This window comes from Ipomoea nil, unplaced genomic scaffold, assembly GCF_001879475.1.
Source record: "Ipomoea nil cultivar Tokyo-kokei standard unplaced genomic scaffold, Asagao_1.1 scaffold0900, whole genome shotgun sequence".
Classification (NCBI taxonomy): Eukaryota; Viridiplantae; Streptophyta; class Magnoliopsida; order Solanales; family Convolvulaceae; genus Ipomoea; species Ipomoea nil.
This window is the reverse complement of record NW_017617328.1, coordinates 2141330-2168670: the sequence shown is the minus strand read 5'-3', so window position 1 is coordinate 2168670 and position 27341 is coordinate 2141330. Positions and strand designations below refer to the sequence as shown.

General features: G+C 37.7%; 2 protein-coding genes across 3 annotated transcripts; both read left to right on the top strand.

Moving 5' to 3' along the window:
• Positions 1-6569: 6569 nt before the first annotated feature.
• Positions 6570-10525, top strand: LOC109179294 (putative wall-associated receptor kinase-like 16). Of its 2 annotated transcripts, none has more exons than XM_019328800.1 (3): positions 6570-7472; positions 8945-9109; positions 9211-10525. In XM_019328800.1, exons 1-3 carry the CDS (start codon positions 6686-6688, stop codon positions 10401-10403), a joined length of 2145 nt encoding a protein of 714 aa, XP_019184345.1. In that variant the 5' UTR covers positions 6570-6685; the 3' UTR covers positions 10404-10525. The 2 variants fall into 2 exon arrangements, with proteins under 2 accessions (XP_019184345.1, XP_019184344.1); XM_019328799.1 differs by having other exon boundaries at positions 6571-7541.
• Positions 10526-23729: 13204 nt separating this feature from the next.
• On the top strand, positions 23730-27022 carry LOC109179295 (putative wall-associated receptor kinase-like 16). The gene is made up of 3 exons (XM_019328801.1): positions 23730-24584; positions 25501-25665; positions 25767-27022. The coding sequence occupies exons 1-3, from the start codon at positions 23732-23734 to the stop codon at positions 26957-26959; spliced, it is 2211 nt and encodes a 736-aa protein (XP_019184346.1). The 5' UTR covers positions 23730-23731; the 3' UTR covers positions 26960-27022.
• The last annotated feature ends 319 nt before the right edge of the window (positions 27023-27341 follow it).

The window sequence follows — 27341 nt, the reverse complement described above, 5'->3', positions numbered from 1 at the left end:
TCATCGTCGATGTCCCTTGTTGAAGGTGGAGGAACTCTTCGTACATGGCTCCCCTCACGTGAGACGGGTAGAACCTTTCTCGCAGCTTATCCTTCAACACCAACCAATGAAACCCTGGCTCTTCGAGGCACACCGGGCCTTCATGTACCCACCAAAGATCCACATCATGGCTAAAGTAGAACGTGGCCAACTTGACACGGCGGTGTTCCGAGAAACCAACCACTTTTAGATCAAACTCAAAATCATGAATAAATTCAAGTGCCACTGAGTTCTTAGAGAGAGAAAGTAGATAAATGTTGGATTGGGTTTTAGTGGCCCAAGCCCCAAAGAAAGGAAATGTCGCAGGTCGAGACATTCCTTCTATATTAAATAATTTTAATGGGTTGGCTCAAAGTTAATTCGCGTTTATTTATGTTTAATATTTTGTTATCAATATTTTTTTAATTAAATTTTGATGTGTTTTGATATTTCGCTTATATCTAATGATATTTATAGCTATGCTTCTATGTGTTTCATTTTTATTTTTCAAACTATCTCTTTTGTTTTCATCTTTCGTTCCCACGCAAAATATTTAGTGCACTGCCACGAGGCGGATTTCTTTCTAGTGCACTTTTATATAGAGTATATACATGATAGATTTTAAGTATTCATTAAAAAGATTATTTATATTAAGTGAAAATAAAACTTCTTTATTCAAAAAACTGAAAATATTAGTTCTTTTAATCAATAAATTATTATTTCATTGACAGTTGTATGTTTATTCACTTTCATATCAAACTCAAAATCATGAATAAATTCAAGTGCCACTGACAAGTACTACACATTTTTTTCTAGATATTTCTATTAAGGGAAAAAGGGAGACTTCTTTATTCAATAAACTGAATTAGTTCTTTTAAGAGTACTTGTCATACATCTCTGATATTACTTTGTAACAGAGTTTAATCAATTTTATTTCCTATGCCCAATATTTCGCAACCTAAGCTATGATACCAGTTTGTATCAGATCCTAATCAATTTTATTTTTTATGCCAAAGATTTCACAACCTAAGCTCAAACTCCATTTTTTATCAGAGCCTAATAAATTCTATTTTCTATGCCCAAGAATTCGCAACTTAAGGTCCAATACAACTATGTATCATATCAGAGCCTAAACAAACAGGCATTGATGAATGAATTGAAGCAAAGAAGTGTCTGATCAAATCGAATGAATTGAAGCAAGAATGAAATGAGTTTCGAATGTCGTACCTGCATCTCAGGAATCTGCTGATCGCTAATCACTTCATCCTTAATCTTTTGTTATTATTATTATTATTATTATTGTTATTATTATTATTATTATTATTATTATTGTTATTATTATTATTATTATTATTATTATTATTATTATTATTATTATTATTAATGAAGAAAAACCGAGGTACTGGTGGCACTCCTATCATTGTAACGTGATATCTCTTCATGACAATCCTTACATTGTAAGGTGATATTTCACTGCCTAGAATGAAGAGTAGAGACATTCTGAGGCGACTTTGGATGGAATTTGTAGATGCATTATGTAACTGATGGTGTTTCAGTTCTAAACGAATACATGTATTTATATTAACGCATGCCTCTTGTTCTAAAGGTTTGCGTCGATTGGGATTCTGAATATATTAATCAAGATGTTGTATTACCCTAATTTGAACTTCGTATGAATTGCAAAGCTGCTATATTTAATGAATGCAAATTAATTGCCAATAAAAAAAGTATCTGTAGGTGATGGATTTAATTACCCGGGGTGGACCCGAATCACTAAATCCGGATTTAATTACTCGGGGAGACCTTAAATTGAAACGCTGCATTATCGAAAATACCTCAGTCAGGTCGTCCATGTAGAGGTCGGCATCAGTGCTCTTGACAGTCATGTCGTCAGCGTAGGCCTGCAGGTTGCGGCCGAGGACCTATTTGAAAACCTTGGCCACCATCCGGGTGTAGGTGGCACCTGAGTTTTTGAGGCCGAAGGCCATAACCTTGTAGCAATAGACCCCCTCTGGTGTGTGAATGCTGTCTTCTCCTCGTCGGCCTCCTCCATGAAAATCTGGTGGTACCCCCTGAACACATCTAGGAAGCTCATGAGGGCACGCCCTGCGGTCTCGTCCACCCGTTGATCGATGTTGGGAGGGGAAAGAGGTCCATAGGGCAGGCCTTGTTGAGGTCGGTGTAGTCCATACACATCCTCCAGGTAGGCGGTTTTGGGGCGAGGACCACATTTGCCAACCAAGTAGGGTACAACACCTCCCTAACATGCCCGATCTCCAGGAGGGTGTCAACCTCTTTTTTCATGAATTCCCTCCTTTCGGCGGATAGGTACCTTTTGCGCTGCTGGATCGACTGGATCGCGGGGTCTACAGCCAATTTGTGCGTGATCACGTCTCGGCTGAGGCTGGGCATGTCTTCGGGGCCCCATGCAAAAACCTCCTTGTAGCTCCTGATTGTGTCAATGAATCGAGCTCGGAGCTCGGTCTGGAGGCCGACCCCTACCCTCACAACTCGGTCAGGTCGGCTGAGGTCTAGGATGACCTCTTCCGTCTCGACCACGGGCCCGGCCCGGGGCCGACCTGCTTCTACTCTCAACGCTTTCTCAACTATGGTGTGGACCTAGAGATCTTTTTGTCCAATCTGGTGGCACGCCTTTAGGTAGCAGCTACAGCTCACCCTCTGGTCTCCCCGGGCGACCCCGACCCCGGTTGGAATTGGGAATTTGAGGCACAGGTGCTCCATGGAAATCACGCACCTGAGATCTTCTAGGGCGGGTCGTCCAAGTATTATGTTGTGGGCGCAACTGATTTTCACGACCACGAACTCGACCTCCCTCCTATTGACGTGGGGTGGGGCGCCTATCTCCACCTCCAGGTTGATCGACCCCTCCGTCTCAATCAAGTCTCCCGTGAACCCGGAGAGGGGGGTCCTCACTTGCTCCAACTGTTCCCTGGAGAGTCGCAGCTGGGTTAAGGTGTCGTAATACATGACGTTGACCGAGCTACCCGTATCGATGAACACCTGGTGCACAAACACGTTGTTGATTTCCAGCATGACCACCAAAGCATCTCGGTGGGGGAGGGGCGCATCCGGTAGGTCGGCATCGGTGAAGGTGATGGGCTCCCTCCGTGGCTTCTTCTCGTGTGGTGCCCGTGTGACTTCCCCCACGTACAGGCTTCTTGTCCACATCTGCCGTTCGGCTTGTGTGTCACCTCCCTCGGGCCCCGCGAAGATGACATAAATGACACGTTTCTTTGGGGGCTAGGAGTCATCCGTTGTCTTGTCGTCCTCCTCGGAGCTCTAGCCGAGCTCCCTCTTGTGTGGTGCCGAGGTGGATGGCGTAGAGCCACCCCCTTTCCTTCATACGTTGCCATGCTTCTGGCCCTCCGCCTGGCCATGCCTTTTAAGGAATTGGCCGAGGTAACCCATTTGTATAAGTTCCTCGATCTGCTTATTTAGGAGGATGCATTCATCCGTGTCGTGCCCTTTCTGCCGGTGGAACCTACAGTACTTGTTGGGGTCCCCCTTCGCCGATATCTTCATGCACTCCTCTTTCGGGAATACGACGATCCCCTGGCCCTCCGCTTGAGCCAGGATGGTGCTCACAGGTTGCGTCAACGGGGGTGAGGAGAAAGGATAGAAAAGACCATTTTGCCCCCAAGATTTTAGACTAAATGTTGGACCAAATTTTTCTGGCCAAATTTGGCTGGCAATTTGGCCGGAGTGACCAAAATTGACAAAAATTACATACTCAAGGTACTAAATTGACACTTTTGAAAGTTAGGTGCTGAAATTAACAAAGCCCCTATAGTCGTGTGACCAAAATTGAAATTTTCTCTTTAATTTTTGAGCAAATACCAGTTTAGTCCCACATGTTTAATTCCTACCAATTTTCATCCACGACTATTGTTTTAGTATCAATTTTCATCCACGACTATTGTTTTAGCGCCAAAATTCATCATGCCGGTCACTCCTCCTTTTAAGACATGCCGAAATCTAAAATTTTTAAAGGTATTTTCGTTTTTTTCAACTTAAGATCCCAATTTGAGCATGAATAAATGGATTTAAGCTCTTAGATCGATCTCAATTTGCAGTTCTCCTCCTCATCCTACCTTAATTTGAGGAGAAGAATTGCGAATTGGAATCGATCTTATAGCTTAAATCCATTTAGTTATGCTCAAATTGGATCTTAATTTGAAAATGATGAAAATACTCTTAATAATTTCATATTTCAGCATGTCTTAAACGAATGAGTGACCGAAGTGATGAATTTTGACACTAAAATAATATTTGTGGACTAAATTTGGTACTAAAACAATAGTCTTGGATGAAAATTGGTAGAAATTAAATATGTAAACAAAAATTGGCATTTTGTTAATATTCATGGGATCAAAATTGGTATTTGCTCTTTAATTTTTTGTACTAAGGTTTGTTGACATTTGTTGAGTATGTTGATTATGATGAACCAAAGAAAAATCATGATGCTATACGTATATTGTGTGCATGGCGTATGTGAAGTATACTATATGTGCAAAAGGGAATGAGGTTATGATATGGTATGCTGTACTACGTACAAAATCATAATGAAAGAACATGTTTAATCTGTGGATGTTGTTGTGCTTAACAAAATGAGAAGATGTGTTAGTGCTTAACAAATGAAAGAAATGGGAAGTGCTAGCAAAAGGCCGGGGATGTGTGCAAAGAACGAAAATAAAAGAAATGGTGTGTGCCATCTCCTTTGTTGTACTGATCTGAGGTTTTGCCTATGCTAATGAAAGGAAAGAGATCTATAAAACTGTCATATCATTTGTCATCGAATTATAATACTACATAACCAGCTTGGTTGGCGTGAGTGACCTTTCACTCCATCTTTTAAGAGAGGTCAAGAGTTTAAACACTTTCTCATATGAAAAAAAAAAAAAATCCAATCTACTAGCACTTTATCCGATCCCTTAATTGAGCCGCCTCTGTGCGAACGAAGATTAGTCTGAGCCACATAGGAACCAACTTCTTCCTCCACAGTGGGAGTTCATCTTGACAATCTATCAGTAGCATTGCCGGACGCAGAAGATGTAGGCCCTGTTTTGTAAATGGTTATTAGCTGATAGCTATTAGCTGTTGGCTGATTGGGTTAATTAGAGGGCATAACTAGTTGATAACATTAGCTAATGGTAAAAATGTGTTTGGTAAATTAGTTGCTAGTTGATAACTGTTTGGTATAATTTTTTCCTTAAAAAAACTAATTGAAAAAGTTGCTTTGAATATCTTTTTGAATTTTAGCATTTTGGAGTTGCAAAAAGTTAATTAACCAAACACTTTTTGAATTTTAGCATTTTGTATGTCCTGAGCAGGTCCGCACCAAGCCGGCACAATTAAAGGACAATGTACTGACCAAAATGGTTTTTCTCATTGGAAAGTCTGGGTTAGAACTCCCAAAGATCTCACTTAAAGGATGAGAGTGCACAACCACTCACATTTATACATATGGTTAACTTTCTTTGAAATTTAATTTTTGACTTTGAACTAATCTTCCATTTATCTGTTACCATAAAAATCTAATTTCATCAAGATGTAACCAGTTATTCTACGAAATAAAAATTATTTAATCAAGCAATTAAGAAATTATTCAAAAAGCTCAACCAGACTTATTTATCCAACGCGTGGTCGTATTTGGCGGAGATTTAACAACTCCTGCATGTTGTAAAGTTGTAATAATAATAATGTTATATTGTGTACCATATATGCAAAAAATAATGTAAATTGGTTAGCGAGAATCTGACAACGTTGACCAAACTTGTCGTTACGACATTTTGAAAACTTAGTTTGGAATCATTGTCCAAAGGTATGTATTTGATAGATCTTATAATTTCATCTAAAAAAAATTAATCTAAGTTGTTTATAGTTAATTGGGGCACGTAAACTACGAAAGTTATAGTTAAGAAATTAGTCTTTTTTTAAAAAAAAAAAAGAAAAATTATTTTGAGTGACAATGGATACTTGCATGCACTACTCGAGGCTTATATTAGCAAAAGATCACAAGAAAGTAAACATGCTTAGATCGGTTGCGCATAACTAATTGTCTTAAATCAATAAAGTCGAATAAGTCTCTCCCACTAAGTGTCGAACTTGTAATATTATGGTAATTACCCAGTCAACAATATGACTAACTTAGATAGAATTGTCAGCTAATTTTGTTATTTTGTAACCTTAGAAAATTCATGCTCGAAATGTTAAAACTTAATTATTTGAAAAAAAAAGTTAATTAACTTTGTCAAAAAAAAAATTAATACATATTAAAAATTTATTTAATTATCCATTAGAGTTACAAGGTGAGATTTACTCAATAAATATATTCAAGTAGTAGCCACTAGAGTTCCTCACCTAACACTTTGTTCTCACCAAAATAATTTAAAATAAATGAAATGAATATCCAAAGTCTGAATATTAATGCAACTTGAGCATATGGCAAGAAAAAAAAAATACAGTTTGTACATGGATATTGATTTAACTGGCCTAGTGGATGGTCTTCAATAAAAGTCAAAGAAGAAGAGTCTACCAATACATATATGCATTAATATATTACCATTGGACTTGGTCTTTTTTTGTTTGTATTCCCATAAGAGGGCACGCAGTCCATCACAGATCATAGTAGAGCAAGAAAACAAGAATGAAGATGATGAGGTTCCTTGTCCTACTTGTGTTATCGGCAATGCTTGTTTTTTCTCCGACCACCACCACCTCAAAAACCAATTCTTCCATAGCCAAACCCACCTGCGACGATCATTGTGGGAACGTAAGCATCCCATTTCCCTTTGGTTTGACAAAAGAATGTGCTCTAAACTCAAACTTCTCCATCACTTGCAACACCTCCTTTCATCCTCCAAAGCCATTTATAGCAAATAGCACAGTGGAGGTTAAGGATATATCAGTTGAAGGGCAGCTAAGGATCATGAAGCGGGTATCTAAAAGATGTTACAATAAACGCGAAGGGCGATCCCCATTGAAATCATGGTATACTTCCTCAAAGTTCTACGTCAACCAGACCGCCAATAAATTCGTCGCTGTCGGGTGCGACACTTTTGCTAATGTTTACGGCCTTGCCGATGACCGGTCCTACAAAACAGGCAGTAATTGTATGGCCACCTGCGACACCGTACGAGAAGTTAAAAGTGGGAATTGCTCCGGATTCGGGTGTTGCGAGACCGAGATTCCTAACCTGGCTAGGAACGTGTTTGTTCAATTGGATACTGTTAATAACTATACCAACACTTCCGATGATGTTGTTCCCTGCAGCTACGCGTTGGTGGTGCAAAAGGAGGAGTTCAACTTTTCCTCCACTATCCTTACCCAGAAATGGGATGTGGAAAAGCTGCCTATGGTTCTTGACTGGGTAATCTCGAATGAGACGTGCAATACCGCGTGTCAAGGTAATACCTCATGTGTTGCCGTCAATAGTGAGGGGTATCGTTGCGGTTGTAAGGAGGGTTATCAAGGCAATCCTTATCTCTCTCCAGGTTGCCAAGGTACGTATATATGTTATATCATTCATTCATTCTTTCAAAAGGTTGAACCCTAACCCTAATTATATCATTTATTTATATATGTATGTTCTGTTTCCATTTACTCAGCTTTCTTGTTATAGAGTGGTTGGCATGGTATAAATATTTGTGGGGTTCACTCTTGATTATTTGAGTCAAGTCAGATCAAAATTGATTTAGGTTCTTATAAGATGATGAATTAGTTAATATAGTATACTTAGAGAAAATGAGTGAATGAGAAATTATTTTTATACACATTTGAGTTGGAAAGACGGGATAGAAACGGGCAAATTATATCGTGCATCAGGGTGCACAGTGCATTGTGCGCCCTGGCCCAAAACAACGTCGTTTTGTACCTTTTTCGCGTGTTTGCTGTTAACTCCTTAAAAAAATTTATGTTTCGAATGTACAGAATTGTATAATAGAAAACACATAATTTTATATCTGAAAACACAGAATTTTTATAATTGAAAATCCTCATGTTTCGAATGTACAGAATTGTATAATAGAAAACACAGAATTTTATACCTGAAAACACATAATTTTGTAACTGAAAATTCTCATGTTTCAAATGTACATAATTATATAATAGAAAACACATAATTTTATACCTGAAAACACATAATTTTTTTTAAAAGGATAAAAATCTCCTGTTTCGAATATACATAATTTTATATCTGAAAACACAAAATTTTATAACAAAATAAACGACGTCGTTTTGGGAGGCGTGGAGTGCATATTGTTATGTGTGCCCTGGTGCACGGTATAACGATTGATAGAAATCTTTGTCTTGGGAAAGAAGGTGCAAATCAAATCTCTGGAAAAGGGCAAGGCAGAAATTTACTTGCTTTTTCTACTAACTCGTTCCTAAAAAATCAAATTGTTCCAACCTTGTTTTTGTTTGCTAGTGACGACATTATAGTTTGAGTGTTCAAATATCAATTGTTCCACGTTGTCCTTTTTTAGCTGGTAATATTATAATTTAATTACAACACTTCGAATTAGTGTTCTTTTGATTTGTTTGCAAATCAACGAATACATTGACTCATATTTTAGTTAGACATAGCAGTTCTCATTCTATTCCCCTCTATTTGGTTTTCTACTATTGATCATCTGATTTCTTAAGTTTTAATGAATTTCTTTTCTCTTTTTTTTTTTCATGAAAAAAAAACATTATACTTTGATTGCTGAACTATATTTTGTTGTAAATTTGTGTATCCTGAAAACTTAGCTAGATTACAATGCTCAGCACCTAGTACTTGGGATATAAAGAATAAGATTTTAAAGACAGTGTGTGACTACACATGATTTGAATTTATTTTACCTTGATCGTTTATTGATTTTGCTTGTATTTCAAAAAATTATCCTATAGTTAATTGGTTGTGCAGATATTGATGAATGTGCGAATGGACAGCACAACTGCTCCCAAAACGCTAATTGCTTAAATACCAGAGGTGGCTATGAATGTTCTTGCAAGAAAGGCTACCATGGCGATGGGAAGGGTGCTTTAGGGTGCAATTCTTCTAATAATCGACTCATCATGCTTGTTTTGGGTAAAGCATCCAATTACTTTCATTTTTGGTAGTACTATACATACTATGCAGAGTTGGTTTTCGTTTTAAGAAAGAAATGTTGATTACACATGTATATGCAGGTATTGCTTTAGGCACTATAACACTGTTGATCAGTTGTTTTTGTGTGTACTTGGTATATCGACGGAGGAAATCAATAGAGATGAAAGATAACTTCTTTAGGGAAAATGGAGGATTGATTCTGCAACAAAGGATTGCCCAAGGTAATGCATCTTCTGGCACAACAAGAATTTTTACGGCAGATGAGCTTAGAAAAGCAACCAACAACTATGACCAAACCAGAATCATTGGTCAAGGAGGCTTTGGCATTGTCTACAAAGGGCACCTTCTTGATGGCCAAACAATAGCTGTTAAAAAATCCAAAGTGATGGACCAAACCCAGGTCGAGCAATTCATCAATGAGGTAATTGTGCTCTCCCAAATCAATCACAGAAACATAGTCAAACTCTTTGGTTGTTGTTTAGAGACAGAAACTCCGTTGTTGGTTTATGAGTTCATAAGCAATGGAACATTGTCAGAACATCTATACAGCAAAGACAAGGCATCCACAATACCATGGCCGATCCGTTTAAGAATTGCTACTGAAACAGCCGAGGTCCTCTCTTATTTGCACTCTGCAGCTTCTCCTCCCATCATCCACAGAGATATTAAACCCGCAAATATTCTCCTGGATAATGATTACACTACCAAGGTATCCGATTTTGGTGCTTCAAGATTAATCCTACAGGATGAGACTGAACTGATGACTATGGTGCAAGGAACATTCGGTTATCTCGATCCAGAATACATGCAAACACACCAGTTAACAGAAAAGAGCGACGTTTATAGCTTCGGGGTTGTCCTACTAGAATTGTTAACAAGTAGAAGGGCTGTATTTTACAATGGCCCAGTGGAAGAGAGGAGTCTATCCGAGCATTTTCTTTCAACATTGAAAACAAATCAATTGTTCAAGATTCTTGATGCCAACATTGTATGCGAGGGAAACACTGATGAGTTACAAGAGATTGCCTTGCTTGCAAAAAGGTGTTTAAATGTGAAGGGGGAAGATAGGCCGACAATGAAGGAAGTTGCAGTGGAACTAGGTGGATTTAGGAGAGCAACAAAACATCCATGGACTAATAATTCAATGGAATCACAAGCTTTACTCACTGACCCACCAATCCCATTTGGATATGATGTGACTTTTAGTATAACAACAACGGAGTATGATAGCTTAAAACATCATATGGAGTTACCAGTAACTGCCGGAAGATAAGTGCAACCACTTTATCTCATTAGTTATGTTTTACAAAGTCACATGAGCTTAGTTCACTGCTTTAGCAGTATTTGGGAGAAGAGACTAAATCTCCCAATTAAAGTGGGCAAATCTCCCTTAGCTTGTGCGTACATACTAGCATTTGGCCCTGTTACTAAATTATTAGGGATCCAACCTTTGGGAGAAGTTATGTTTTATAAATGATATAAATAATGTTTTGTTTCTATTTTTCCATGCTATATAATTGAAATAGTTACTGTGTTTCAAATAAAAATATTATGGTTATTCACTTATTTGAACTTTATATTATAACATTCGTGTTCATATTTAAAATATATATATATATATATATATATATATATATATATATATATATAGGGAAGGGATCAGGTGCATTTGTTGCTTCCCGTGCGGATGTGCGGTGGATTAATGTGCGTGAGGTTTATACTTAATGTGCGTGAGATTTGTACTTAATGTGCCTGAGATTTGTACTTAATGTGAGTCATGTTAATATGCGTGAGTTTTGTACTTGATGTGCCTGAGTATTGTGTTTAATGTGCCTGAGATTTGTGCTTAATGTGCGTGAGTATTTCAGAATTACGAGCTCAGAAAGAAGCAGAACAGAAACTCACGCACATTAACGCCCAAGCTTCTTGTTACTTCTTCCTTTAATTTGGCCATGGATTCTGGATTATCAGCTACCTTAAGTGCAATTGAATGTTTATATAAATGACGCACGCACAGTAAAATTTGCACAGTAGCTAAGTGTGGATTTCTGTTGTATTATTCCCATAATTCTTAACCACCATAGCCCGTCTCCGTATCATCATCATCAGGGAGGGGACAAATGGCTACTGGGGATGGGGAAGAAGCTGACATCAATATTTTCTGCTGCATTTTACACATTCACGCACATTAAGTACAAATCTCAGGCACATTAAGCACAACACTCACGCACATTGTGTACAAATCTCACGCACATTAATCCGCCGCACATCCGCACGGGAAGCAACAAATGCACGGGAACCTTTCACCATATATATATATATATATATATATATATATATATATATATATATATATATATATAGTAAATCATAGAAGCTCCAAAAAGAAAATTGGTAAAACACTTTCAATTTGGTGACAATCCAATCAAGTTGATCAATTGACTTAATAATCATAAAATTACAATATTTATTTTCAAGAACAAGAGTGGTTTATTGATTTTTTTTTGGTTTGAGCCGGTACCTTTTTGTAGTTCTAAGCCCCTGACTCACAAGACGAGATTTATCCAATGCAAACTCTAGGATAATGGAAACGAGTTTCTCTTGTCCAAAAAAAATAAAAATAAAATAAAATAAGCACTTGTACTTTGATCCCTAACTGTCCATAAGCTCTGCTAGAATAGTCGAAAATTGTGGAAGTGGCAAATTATTGTATGGACCATGGTCCACACAATGTTATGTGAACCACAACAAAAAGTACATTTTTAATATACTAAATGTACATTATACAATATAATGTACAATCAGAACAAAAATAATATACATTCACTAAATACAATATACATTATTTTTGTACTGAATGTACATTATTTTACAATAGACAAAATATGATACACACAATTTGTGTGGAGCATGGTCCACACAATTTGTGTGGAGCATGGTCCACACAATAAAAACATTTATTAAATTATGAATTTTCTGTTATGAGATTATGAATTTACAGTTATGTAATTATGAATTTTTTGTAAATTCATAATCTCATAACTGAAAATTCATAATTTCATAACAGAAAATTCATAATCTCATAAAAGAAAATTCATAATTTCATAACTGCACATTCATAAATTCATGCCTGCACATTCATAATTTATGAATGTTGAAGAAACTTGCGTGAATAGGAAGTGAAACCGCGAAATGTGAAAATGAAGAAGAAAAGTCGCGCAATTAATTAAGGAAAAAAAAAAAAAAGATAACGGTGCACCGTTACCGTTGGGACCGTATTCACCATGGATGGTGAACACGGTTCCATGGCATAATGATTGGCTAGAGATGATGCGTATTGGGACCCTGATTCACAACCTCGAGATGCAGCCCGGTCAAGGCCCAAAAGGCCAAAACTAGTCCGAGGATGGGGCACCGTAGCAAAGATCATGACCGAGCCAAGCTCTTCGTCCAAGTACTGCGAAAAAGAAGAAGAAAAGAGGTGTGAAATGACCAAAATACCCTCATTATTTTAACTATTAAAATTTTCTAGGGAAATTTGGCCGGAGTGACCAAAATTGACAAAAATTACATAGTTAAGGCACTAAATTGACACTTTTGAAAGTCAGGTGCTGAATTTAACAAAGCACCTATAGTCATATGACCAAAATTGAAAATTTCTCTTTAAATTCTATTATTACTACTTTTCATTTTTGAAGTAGTAATAAAATGAATTGTAAATTTATATTAATTCTAATATACTTAGGATCAATGAATGATGCATGCGACAATGATTATTTTTGAAATTCTTCATTTTGTGAATTTGCAAGATTGATTGCAGTATTGTTGTTGTCTCGTCATCTTTTCAATGCGTCAAGTATATTACAATGTTCTTTTTTCCTATGACATTTTTAATAATGGGTTTTAAATATAGCTACGTATGATAATGATCTAATTACCATTTACATATTATTATCAGTATAAAAGCATATCAGTCCTTTAAGTATTATGCTCGAGTCACTTTTGGTTCAACTAGTATTATTGAATGAGTTGGATAGACCAGGACTATGTGGTCTAATGATACTTGGGTTGGACTTCCATTTGGTGGAAGGTTATGAGTTCGAGCCTCAGTGGAGGCGTTATTGGTTCTTTGTGTTCTGTTACAGGGTAGTTTCCGATTTTTCGTTTTACTTTCTTGGGTTATTTGAATACCCTCTTTGTCAAAAAAAAAAAAAAAAAAAAAAAAAAAAATCTCCCCAAATAGTTAATATGGCTGGTTTCAAAGTGTTTTTATTTTTTCAAAATAATAAGATATAATTTTAAACTCTTTATGTTTTACGGAACAAGACTATTATAAGTTATTTACAACTTCAAATTTTAAAATAAACTCTATTACCAAATATAGTTCCGGTCCATATAATATACATTAACATCTCATAAAATGAATACTTTATTATCTATTTTCGTAATCTCGTGCTATGCATGAGTATAGTACTTACGATGATAGCTTGCCTTCATGGCTTGCTTTCTGCCCTTTTAATTTTAATTTGTACTTGTTTACTACTAATGAATAGTTGGTTTTGGGAGATTTTCAAAGGGAATAGATATTTTTAAAAAGAATTTAGCGGTGTATTTGGTTGAGGATTTTTACACTCTACTCTGAGGTTTGATACCATTACCATGTTTATTTATCTATTTTTGTTATTTTACTATTGGATTAAAATCCTTTAGTAATTAAAAAACTCTTTACCATTTTTACTCCTCTACTTTTGAACAATAAAATACAAAATAAGTGAGAAAAATTAAAATAAATAAATAACTCATTATTCATGCATTAAATATGAAATTTTAATATACACACACTTATATATATATATATATATATATATATATATATATATATATATATGTATGTGTGTGTGTATATATATATATATATATATATATATATATATATTTATTTATTTATTTATTTATTTATTTATTTATTTATTTTTATTTTAATTAATTAAACCCATTATCATTATGATTACCATTACCATTATGATTTCAATGGTTGAACCAAACACATCCTTAGAGTGTTAGTTAAGGAAAAATTAAAACTGCTTTCTATAGAGAAAACCAGTCGGGGAGAATGAAGGAGGTACATATTTATTTTATCAACATAATGTCAAAGTGGAAATTGTTGGTACAAAAGTTATGATTTAATTTTTTGCTAATTGTACTAAGGTTTGTTGACGTTTGTTGAGTATGTTGATCATGAACCAAAGAAAAATCATGATGCTATACATATATGGTGTGCAATATCAATTGTTTGGATATTCATGTTTATTATTTCTCATTCATATTGATCCTCTAACATTTATAATTCTCCTAAAGCAATTGTCTGACAATTGTTTTAGGGGTCATTAGTTCCTGCATTATATTAATGCAAAAATAAAAGAAGGCCTGCTGCATGCAAAAATAAAACGCAAACATCTCCTTTGTTGTACTGATCTGAGGTTTTGCCTATACTAATGAAAGGAAAGAGATCTATAAAACTGTCATATCATTTGTCATCGAATTATCATAATACATAACCCGCTTGGTTGGCGTGAGTGACCGTCCATTCCATCCTTTAAGAGAGGTCAAGAGTTGAAGCATTTGTGCTACCGGCCGAGACTGAGCAGTTGTTCTTTGGAGTGATAGTGCAAGCAAGTAATGGGGAGTTTTTGGGGGCAAAAATGGACCAATCAGATGTATGAATGATCCTTACCTTGCGGAAGCGATTATGATTAAAGAAGCATTATCATGGACTATGGAGAGGGGTTGGGTGAAGGTTGTTATCCATTCAGACTGTCAATTGGTTTGCAAGAGGCTAGGGGTTACTGGACTTTTCTTATGCAGGTTGCGTCATGGGGGAGTACGACAATCTTAAAAGACACTTCAAATTAGTGTTCATTTAGTTTAACGATTGTTTTTTGAAGCTTAATTTGAGTTTTCCTTTGAAAACAAAATATAGGAGTTTATTCATATTACAGTCATAGCTGCAAATACAAGCATTTTATTATGCTATAAATCAATTTTTTTTGTTATGAGTACAAGGTGTACGTCTTGAGCAGGTCCGACAAATTATGCAGTGGAAATGTGCCCACCTTGCAAGGTGGGCGCGGTTCCATATTCATAATTTCTATATTAGTAGATTCATAATTATAGAGCTATATGTTTATAATTTTATAAATATATGTTCATAATTATAAAGCTATATGTTCATAATTTTCGATGTTCATATTCCCAACTGTTGAACTCTGTTTTCACAAATCACAGAACTATATGTTCATAATTTGATAACTATACAGTTTAGAAATTATGAATCTACAGTACAGAAATTATGAATCTATAGTATAGATATTATGAATCTGCAGTATAGAAATTATGAATCTACTGTATTTAATTAAATTATGAATCTAAAGTATAGATTTTATGAATCTACAGTATAGAAATTATGACTATGGAAACGTGCCCACCTTGCAAATTGGACACGATTCCACAGCATAACGTTTCAGCAGGTCCCCACCAAGCCGGCCCAATTAAAGGATAATGTACTAACCAGATTGGTTTTTCCTAAGAAATTGGGGTTGGAACTTCCAACCACCTCACTTAGGATGAGAATGCACCGCCACTCATACATGGCAAATTATACTGTGCACCCTGGCAAAAACGACGTCGTTTTGACTATGTTTTTTTTTTTTTTTAAGAAATTTTGTTTCTCGTTTCTACAGTTTTTTTTTTTTTTTTTTTTTGAAGGATAAGTGGTACTTTTATTAGAAATAAGCCGCAATAATATCAGGAGTGATTAAATCCCAATACATAGCAGTATGATGCTGAAACGCTGTAGATGCTAAAGTATTTGCTAAGTAATTGTTCGATCTAGGAATAAAATTAAATGAGCAAAAAACAAACTCAGTTGCAGCTGCTCGGCAGCTATCGATATCATAGCCAACGTACGACCGGAACACATATATGGTGGCGAAGTGAGATAATGTTGTAGTGTGAGGCAATCCGTATAAAGCTTTACAGACTCCTCTCCCCGATTCTTTAGCCATGACAGAACTTCCATGCATGCAATTGCCTCAGCCATGAGCGGTGAGAAACAATTCTGAAGGGGCATACTGAATGCAGCAATATATTCTCCATTCGCATCGAGGAGGACTGCACCTGCCATTGCCTTGCCTGACTCGTGGAGATAACCTGCATCGAAGCGGCAAATCCTCGGCTGTGGGGTGGCTACCGCCGCTGCCACGGTGGCGCACTGCCCCTATAGCGCCGACGGTGCATCGGCTGGATCGGCAGGCTGATCTACCGACGTCGCTGCTACGGTGTGGATCTGGTGGGCTCGCTGCCATGCTTGCATGGTTGCGGTGGCTGCCGCAATCAGACTCCTCGGGCGTGGAAGGCAGGCATCCCACACCGCTCCATTCCTTGCTTGCCATATGTGATATAGTATCACTGTTGCATATAATATTACATTAGAGTCAATAACATCTAGAAGATCACCAAACTAATCATGAAAAATATTTGTCACAGAATTGGGTATTGGAAGGTTAGATAGTCCCTAAATGGCTTTTGCATAATCACATAACACCAAAGCATGCATAGTGTTTTCATGAAATATTCCACACATAGCACACATTGGATCCACATCCACTCTCTTTATAAGTAAATTTGTAGTAGTGGGGAAAATATCACTAATAGCTCTCCAAAGGAATGTCTTCCACTTGGGGGGATTTTGAGCTTCCATAGAGCAAGCCATTTATTGAAAGCCCCCTCCATATCTTCATAATTTCCCACAATACGCCTATATCCACTTTTAACCGAATACATTCCTTTCTGGTCTCCGTGTCAATACCAAGTATCATCATAATCAGGGGAGATAGGTATTCTCATAATATTTGTGACATCGACAGGTTGGAATAAATCAGTTAGTATGGAATGATCCCATGATCCAGTTTCTTGATCAATCAATCCTACCACCTTGGCCCATGCCAGTTGCATAGGCATCTCAGTCTGTATCATAGGTTCCTGGTCATCCTGTAACCATGGATGATCCCATATCAGCCTATTTTCCCCATTCCCAATCATGCTTCTCACACCACATTAGACATTTGGCTGCCATTATACTACGCCAACAGAAACTGGGGTTATTTCCTACCTGGGCATCAAAAAATGAACCCTTGGGGTAATACCTTACTTTATAAACTCGGGCTACCAATGATTCAGGCTTAGTAAGCATCCTACATGGCTATTTACCTAACATAGCTAGGTTAAAGGCACGCAACTCCTTGAAACCCAGGCCTCCATGTTTCTTTGGGATACATAACTTGTCCCAAGCCTTCCCGTGTATTCCATGGTCAGTACCCGATCCCCACCAGTAGTTGTTCATGGTTCGCTCAATGGCTGTGCAGACAGGTATAGGCAACAGAAAGACACTCATTGAAAATGTAGGCATAGATTGTACTACACTTTTCAATAAAATCTCTTTGCCTGTCTGTGATAATAACTTTTTACTCCATGATTCAATTCTTGGCCTTATTTTATCCTCAATATACGAGAAAGCCGCCCTTTTATTTCTCGCCACAAACGATGGGAGCCCCAAATATTTCCCAAAGTTAGGTGTCTGTACCACCCCTAGAATTTGAGCTACCTCCATTCTATCCATTACACCCGTATTTCTGCTGTAACATATACTTGACTTATGATAATTAACCACCTGCCCAGACATTTTTTCATACACAGCTAGACAATCCTTTATCTTACCAGCCTCTTGTGCATTGGCCTTAAAAAATAAAAGACTATCATCTGCAAAAAACAAGTGAGAGATGGGGGGCTCCCCTTGCCACCCTGCAACCATGTATAGAACCATCATTCTGCGCTTGTTGCAATAACAGAGAAAGGCCCTCCGCACAGATAATGAAGAGATAAGGGGACAGAGGGTCACCCTGTCTCAAGCCACGAGTGGGCAGCACTGGGGCGCTACGCGTGCCATTTATCAGAAAATTGTAGGACACTGTAGTTACACACAGCATAATCAAATCCACCCAACTAGGATCAAAACCTAGTGCCAAGAGCATCCCCCGCAGGAAGGACCACTCCATTCGGTCATATGCTTTCACCATATCCAGCTTGAGAGCACTCCATCCTGCAACCCCACACTACTTTCTGTTCAAAAAATGACCAACTTCTGCTGCTAGGAGGTTATCAGTTATAAGTCTGTTCGGGATAAAGGCACTTTGTAGTCAGATATAATTTCCTCCATCATAGGCTTCATTCTATTCGTTATCATTTTAGCCATAACCCTATACACAACATTACTTAGAGCTATCGGTCTAAGATCAGTAACCATTTGAGGGATATCTTTTTTTGAGATCAAGACCACATCCATATCATTTAACGCCTCAGGGAATTGGCGTGAATGCAGGCAGTTAATCACAAAATTGGCAACATCCCCCCCCACTACACCCCCCCCCCCACTACATCCCAGAAGTGTTGATAGAACCCCAGATTCATTCCATCCGCACCTGGTGCCTTATCAGGGAACATTGCAAATAATGCAGATTTTACTTCTTCCAATTCAAAGGGTCGTAACAAATAATCATTATGTGCCTGGATGACTCGTGGAGATATCCCAGCAAAGAAACTATCCTCATTCTCAGGGTAACTAGAACAGAAAATATGATTAAATTAATCCAGAATAACAGTGTTCATAGCCTCCTTTTCCACCCAAACCCCATCATCATTCATGAGTCTAGATAAAGTATTCTTTTTCTTACGATGAGAGGCATACATGTGCTAATACTTTGTATTGGCATCAGCATTCCTGAGCCAATGCTGCTTGGCTCTCTGTTTCTAATAGGTATCCTCCTGAGCCTCAAGACGACCCAGCTGCTCTTCCAGGCGCTGAAATTCAGCTAACGAGACCAGATCAGTGTGACCACGCAGACGCTGCTGGTCCTTTCGCAGGGTGTTAATCTGGTCACCAAACATGTGATGTCGATCACCACCCCACCGAGACAATCGGTCTCCACAGTATAAAATACAATCCTGCAAACCCATGCTCCTCCCTTCCTCCCATGACCTTTCCACAACACCCCTACATCCGTCATCATGCAGACATGCCATCTCAAAACGGAAACCCCTCTTGCCAGTTCCACCCCTCCCTACGGAGTCATGGATCCCCAGGAAGAGAGCCGTGTGATCAGATCTTCGTGTTGGAAAATTCGTGAGCCTAGCCCCTACCACAACATTTCGCCAAGCATCTGTAGTGAGCACTTTATCGACTCTTTCCTCAATCCAGTTAGGCGTTCCTTGTCCCTTTTCCCATGTAAACTGATATCCCTCCATAGGCATCTGCGACAATCCGCAATCCTCAATAGTGTCCCCAAAACCGCGAAGAAGACTAATCGGATGCGGGTTGCCCCCGCGTTTTTCATGCTGATAGAGTAAATCATTAAAGTCCCCCACGACAACCCAGGGGAGATCAGATCTACCTGCTAGCGATCTCAATAAATCCCAGGACTCGCTACGCCTATTCCTCTGAGTGAAACCATAATAACATGTCATACGCCAGTTAAGGAAACCAGGAATAGTTACCTCAATATCAATATGGGTTTTCGAGAAACTCAACAGGTTCGTCGTATTATTTTTCCTCCATAGTAATGCTAGACCGCCACTCAAACCACTGTTATCCACATAAAACATACCATCAAAACCAAGGGTGACACGCATACGCTCGGCATGTACACGTCCCACCATAGTCTCCATTGAAAATACAAAATCGGGTTTCTTACGAGACACAAGGTCCACAACTTCTCGAACTGTACGTGGGTTACCCAAGCCACAGCAGTTCCAGCTTAAAGTACTCATTGGGTCGGGCGGGACTGGGCACCAGTTCCCGCCATATGCAAGTTTTTTGAACCACCATCCATACTCGTTTCTTCACTTACCGGCAGCTCAACCCGGCCACCACCACCCACCACCGCACGCCGGCGTTTCAAGGAGGTCACCACCCCATCCTCCACATCATCACATGGTTCGACAGTCCTGACGTCGCCCTGCCCATCCTCCGAGTCGGCCGTCTGTTCCGAACTGCTTCGTTGGGCGGTCGGCGGTCCGGCTGCCTCAAGCGGCGGTAACAACCAGGACACACCAACCGGCTGGGGGCCTCTAGATTGGCCTACCCTCATCCACGCTACATACGGATAAAACTTAAGGGTGAGACTGGAGACTCGTGCCTTCAAACAGAACTTATCCAGATGCCCGAGCATTCCGCCGTAAAAACAAAAATTATGTAGCCGTTCATATTTCAAGTTCACCCATCCCCATGTCTTGTCCCTACGGATCAACTTCATACGCCGCTTCAAGGGTTTTTCCACCGGCACTGCCACGCGAACACGGTAAAAAACTTTCATTGATCCGCCAACTAGCCGGTTATCACAACGGATAAATGTTCCGATGTAATTTCCGACTTGTTCTAAGACCACATTGGAAGTATAACCTACCGGAAAATCATGGACCTGTACCCACATATCAACAGTGTCCAACTTGACTTCCCCTGGAAGCATCCCATCACGTACCTGCCAGCATACGAGCATATGGTTTTCAAACGACCATGGCCCCTCCTCAAGCACCCGAACCATGTCCGTCTCATGGTAGAAGGCAAAGAGGAATAGATTAGAGTGTAGCTCCGTCACACGCATCCCCATCATAGGCATCCAAACCGAAGCCAGAACCTGCCGCATATACTCAACTTTAATTAGCTTGGCCGTCAAGAGCCTCCCAACGACAGAGTAGACCGTCTCACCATCCTCCGCCGTTGGCTGACCAAACCCTCCGACCTCGACTCCTTCTTCCTCAACCTCAAGGGCCATATCGGCCCACCGCTCCGTCACCCTTGCTACCAGCTCATCACACTGTTGCTGCGCCGGAGAAACCGTGCGAACCTGCTTTGACGATCAGCTTTCGTTTTCTGCCGTCGCTCAAGGCTTTCGATCGGAAAACTTAGAAACCCTAGGAAGGGAGAGATGGAGAGAAACCCTAGAGAGGGAGAGAATTCCGCTTGTGCTTAACAATTTAGTTATTATATTTCCCCGTTTCTACAGTTAACTTAAAAAAAATATAAAAAAATTTCCTGTTTCGAATGTACATAAACTCATAACAGAATACACATAACCTCATAACAGAATACACATAATCTAACATAATACATATAAACTCATAAGAGAATACACATAATCCAACATAATACATAATACACATAAACTCATAATATGATACACATAAACTCATAATACAATACACATAATCTAACATAATACATAATACACATAAACTCATAACAGAATACACGTAATCTAACATAATACATAATACACACAAACTCATAACATCATACACATAAACTCTTAATATAATACACATAAAAGCTGAACAATAAAAACGGCGTCGTTTTGGTCAGGACACACAATACATTGTGCGCCCTCGTGCACGGTCTAACGATTGCTCATACATCTACACATATGGTTAACTTTCTTTGAAATTTATTTCTTGACTTTGAACTAATCTTCCATTTATCCGTTACTATAAAAATCTAATTTCATCAAGATGTAACCAGTTATTCTAAGAAATAAAAATGATTTAATCAAGCAAGTAAGAAATTATTCAAAAAGCTCTACCTACCAGACTTATTTATCCAACGCGTAGTCGTGTTTGGCGGAGATTTAAGTTTTAACAAGTCCGGCATGGAATAAGGTTTAAATTAGCCACTGATCGTAACCTGAAAATGCAATTAGACTACTGAACGCAAAAAAAAAATGCAATTAGGTCACTGAACACTTCAAAAACGTGTAATTAAGTCACTGAACACTCCAAATGTATGCAATTTTACTGGATAGCAGGTTACCATCAATTTTAGTAGGTTACCTGCTTACGTGGCAGCTGAGTTGACATTTTTAATAATTTTAAAATAATTTTTAATAAATTTTAATAATAAATTAAAAAATGAAAAAAAAAAATTTAAAAAAACCCCGTCGTTTTTGTTTTGTTTGTTTTTTTTAATTTTTTAATTTTTTTAAATTTTTTTAAAATCTATTATTAAAATTTATTAAAAAGTATTTAAAAATTATTAAAAATGCCAACTCAGCTGCCACGTAAGCAAGTAACTTGCTAAAATTGATGGTAACCTACTATCAGGTGAAATTGCATACATTTGGAGTGTTCAGTGACCTAATTGCACTTTTTTTTTCGTTCAATGGCCTAATTGCATTTTCAAGTTACGTTCAATGGTCAATTTGAACCTTATTCCTAATAATAATAATGTTATATTTTTTTGAATGCTACTGACTCTATTATATATTGTATCTCATAACCTCCCATATGAGAGAGGTAACTACATTCTATCTGAGTACAAGTGCTTATCAATAATAATGTTATATTGTGTACCATATATGCAAAAAATAATGTAAATTGGTTGGCGAGAATCTGACAACGTTGACCAAACTTGTCGTTGTGACTTTTTGAGAAAATTAGTATTCTTTTTTATAGTAACCGAACCATTACTGGAAGGGGTATGCATTTGATAAATCTCATACTGTAATCCTACCTAGGAAAGTCTCACAAAGAAATAAATCAATCTAAGTTATTTATAGTTATTGGCGCAAACTTCGAAGATTATAGTTGAGAAATTAATTTTCTTATTTTGAGTGACGAGGGAAACCCGTAACTACTATTCGAAGGTAAGCACGGGATAAACTTTGCTTATGACCCTAGTTAGCAAAAGATCACAAGAAAGTAAACCCGCCTAGGTTGCCCATAACTAAATGTCTTAAATCAATAAAGTCAATAAATCTCTTTCACTAAGTGTCCAACTTGTAACTTTATGATTACCTAGTCAATAACATGATTAACTTAAGTGGAATTGCCCACTAGTTTTGTTATTTTGTAACCTTAGAAAATGCTCAAAATGTTAACACTTAATTATTTGAAAAAAAAAAAGTCAATTAACTTTGTTAAAAAAATTGTAATCACATATTAAAAATTTATTTAATTGTCCATTTACTACTATAAGGCTGTAATAAATATATAACATAAGGATAACCCCAATTAAGTTGGTCAAGACATTTAACTTAGTCTCTGATTTTTTACTGGCTAGGGTCACAAGGTGAGGTTTACCCAATACGCGTCTTCAAGTAATAGTGGTGGGAGTTCCTCTCGTCATTCAATAAATATATATATATATATATATATATATATATATATATATATATATATATATATATATATATAACCTTACTATATGCTAAATAATTAATTTTTAATAAGTTATATGAATATCCAAAGTCAGAATATTAACCAATTTGTGCATATTGCAAAGAAAAAAAAAAAACAATAGTGTTCATACATGGATATTGATTTAACTGACCTAGTGGATGGTCTTCAATAAAAGTCAAAGAAGAAGAACTAGTCTCCCAATACATATACATGTATATATTACCTTTGGACTTGGTCTGTTTTTGTTTGTATTCCCGGTCCATAAGAGGGCACGCAGTCCATCACAGATCAACACACAAGCCAAAAACAAGAACGAAGATGATGAGGTTCCTTGTCCTACTTGTGTTGTCGGCAATACTTGTCTTTTCTCCGACCACCACCTCAAGAACCAATTCTTCCATAGCCAAACCCACCTGCGACGATCATTGTGGGAACGTAAGCATCCCATTCCCCTATGGTTTGACAGAAGATTGTTCTTTAAACTCAGAATTCTTCATCAATTGCACCACTTCCCCTGATGGCTCTCCTAAGCCACTTCTAGGGCACGGTACTTTAGAGGTAAGAAAGATATCAGTTGAAGGGCAGTTGGTGATCATGAGCTTCATAACTCGACAGTGTTACCAGAAGGGTATATCTAATTCCCGGCAGCAAGGATGGTACAGGTCGGAATCGTTCAAATTGTACGTTAACCAGACCGCCAACAAATTCGTCGCCGTCGGCTGCGACACTTTCGCCAACGTTTATGCCTACGGCGATGACCGGTCGTACAAAACAGGGAGTAACTGTATGGCCACCTGTAACTCCACAGAGGATGTTGCAAACGGGACTTGTTCCGGGTTTGGTTGTTGCGAGACGGAGATTCCTAACGTGGCCAGGAACGTTTACTATTCAGTGGATAGCTTGAGTTACTATAACGACACTGGCGATGATGTTAATAAGTGCAGCTACGCATTCGTGGTGCAAAAAGAGGAGTTCAGGTTTTCCTCCACCATGCTTACCAGAACTTGGGATGTTAAGACAGTGCCCATGGTTCTTGATTGGGCCATCTCGAACCAGACGTGTCTTACGGCGTGCCAAGGTAATACCACATGTGTTGCCGTCAATGGTGAGGGGTATCGTTGCGGTTGTAAGGAGGGTTATGAAGGCAATCCTTATCTATCTGGTTGCCAAGGTATGTATATATGTTATATCATTCATTCATGTATATATGGTGTGTCTGCACTTTTTATGTTCTGCATGTTTCCATTTACTCAGCTTTAATTTCTTATTGTTTGAATTTTTAGGCATTTAGAGTGGTTGGTATAAATATTATATTTGTGGGTTTAACTCCTAATTTGAGTCAAGTCAGGTCAAAATTGATTTGGGTTCTTCTAAGACGATGAATCAATAAGTCAGGTCAAAATTGATTTGGGTTCTTCTAATACGATGAATCAATATATATAGTACAAAGAGAGATAATGAGTGAATTGAATGTGAAATTGTTTCTGTACACATCTGAGTTGGAAGGACTTGAAAGAAATCTTTGTCCTGGAAGAGGAGGTGCAAATCAAATCTCTGAAAAAGGGCAAAAATTTACTTGATTTTTCTCTCTTCCATCATTGTTTTTGTTTGATGGTGACATTATAGTTTGAGTGTTCAAATATCAATTGTTCCACGTTGTTGTAATATTATAGTTTGATTATGACACTTTGAATCAGTGTCCTTTTGGTTTGTTCGTAGATCAATGAATTTTGGCTCATACTTTAGCTAGAGTTATGAGTTCTCATTCTAGTCCTCTCTATTTAGTTTTTTACTATTCCTCCATGCATGTATTGATCATCTAATTTCTTACGTATAGTTTTAATGAACTTTCTTTATCAGGACAAAAAAAAATGAACATTATACTTTGATTGCTCAACTATTTTGATGTAAATTTGTGTATCCTGAAAACTTAGATTACAATGCTCGTACTCCTAGCACTTGGGATATAAAGAATAAGATTTTAAAGACAGTGTGGGACTACACATGATTTGAATTTATTTTACCTTATCATCTATTGATTTTTCTTGTATTTCAAAAAATTATCCTATAGTTAATTGGTTGTGCAGATATTGATGAATGTGCAAATGGACAGCACAACTGCTCCCAAAACGCTGATTGCTTAAATACCAGAGGTGGCTATGAGTGTTCATGCAAGAAAGGCTACCATGGCGATGGGAAGGGTGCTTTAGGGTGCAATTCTTCAAATCATCGACTCATCATGCTTGTTTTGGGTAAACCATCCAATTACTTTCATTTTTGGTAGTACTATACATACTATGCAGAGTTGATTTCCGTTTTAAGAAAGAAATGTTGATTGCACATATATGTGCAGGTATTGCTTTAGGCACTATAACACTGTTGATCAGTTATTTTTGTGTGTACTTGGTATATCGACGGAAGAAATCAGTAGAGATGAAAGATAAATTCTTTAGGGAAAATGGAGGATTGATTCTGCAACAAAGGATTGCCCAAGGTAGTGCATCTTCTGGCACAACAAGAATTTTTACTACAGATGAGCTTAGAAAAGCAACCAACAACTATGACCAAACCAGAATCATTGGTCAAGGAGGCTTTGGCATTGTCTACAAAGGGCACCTTCTTGATGGCCAAACAATAGCTGTTAAAAAATCCAAAGTGATGGACCAAACCCAGGTCGAGCAATTCATCAATGAGGTAATTGTGCTCTCCCAAATCAATCACAGAAACATAGTCAAACTCTTTGGTTGTTGTTTAGAGACAGAAACTCCGTTGTTGGTTTACGAGTTCATAAGCAATGGAACATTGTCTGAACATCTATACAGCAAAGACAAGGCATCCACAATACCATGGCCGATCCGTTTAAGAATTGCTACTGAAACAGCCGAGGTCCTCTCTTATTTACACTCTGCAGCTTCTCCTCCCATCATCCACAGAGATATTAAACCCGCGAATATTCTCCTGGATAATGACTACACTACCAAGGTATCCGATTTTGGTGCTTCAAGATTAGTCCTACAGGATGAGACTGAACTGATGACTATGGTGCAAGGAACATTCGGTTATCTGGATCCAGAATACATGCAAACACACCAGTTAACAGAAAAGAGCGATGTTTATAGCTTCGGGGTTGTCCTACTGGAATTGTTAACAGGTAGAAGGGCAGTATTTTACAATGGCCCAGTGGAAGAGAGGAGTTTATCCGAGCATTTTCTTTTAACATTGAAAACAAATCAATTGTTCAAGATTCTTGATGCCAACATTGTATGCGAGGGAAACACTGATGAGTTACAAGAGATTGCCTTGCTTGCAAAAAGGTGTTTAAATGTGAAGGGGGAAGATAGGCCAACAATGAAGGAAGTTGCAGTGGAACTAGGTGGATTTAGGAGAGCAACAAAACATCCTTGGACTAATAATTCAATGGAATCACATGCTTTACTTACTGACCCATCAATCCCCTTTAGATATGATGCGACTTTTAGTATAACAACAACAGAGTATGATAGCTTAAAACATCATATGGAGTTACCAGTAACTGCCGGAAGATAATTGCAACCACTTATCTCATTAGAAGTTATGTTCTACAAATGATATAAATAATGCTTTGTTTCTATTTTTAATTTCCATGCTATGTTTCAAATAAATTATTATGATTTTTCACTTATTTGAACTTTATATTCTAATATTCATGTTTCATATTTTTTTTAAAAAAATAGTAAACCATAGAAGCTCCAAAAAGAAAATTGGTAAAACACCTGCAATTTGGGTAAACCCTACCAAATTGATCAATTGACTTAGTAACCACAAAATTACAAATTATATTTTTAACGAGAGCAATCAATTGACTTTCTTAGTTTGAATAGGTACCTTTTTGTTGTCCCGGGCTCCGACTAGAGTTATAAGACGAGATTTACCTAGTACATACCATCGG

Bases quoted from the DNA above. Each gene is read 5' to 3' on its own strand.
- LOC109179294 (XM_019328799.1), top strand. From the start codon at position 6,686: ATGAAGATGATGAGGTTCCTTGTCCTACTTGTGTTATCGGCAATGCTT. The intron at 7,542-8,944 runs GTACGTATATAT...TTGGTTGTGCAG, and splicing joins TCTCTCTCCAGGTTGCCAAG to ATATTGATGAATGTGCGAAT. The intron at 9,110-9,210 runs GTAAAGCATCCA...ATGTATATGCAG, and splicing joins ACTCATCATGCTTGTTTTGG to GTATTGCTTTAGGCACTATA.
- LOC109179295 (XM_019328801.1), top strand. From the start codon at position 23,732: ATGATGAGGTTCCTTGTCCTACTTGTGTTGTCGGCAATACTTGTCTTT. The intron at 24,585-25,500 runs GTATGTATATAT...TTGGTTGTGCAG, and splicing joins TTATCTATCTGGTTGCCAAG to ATATTGATGAATGTGCAAAT. The intron at 25,666-25,766 runs GTAAACCATCCA...ATATATGTGCAG, and splicing joins ACTCATCATGCTTGTTTTGG to GTATTGCTTTAGGCACTATA.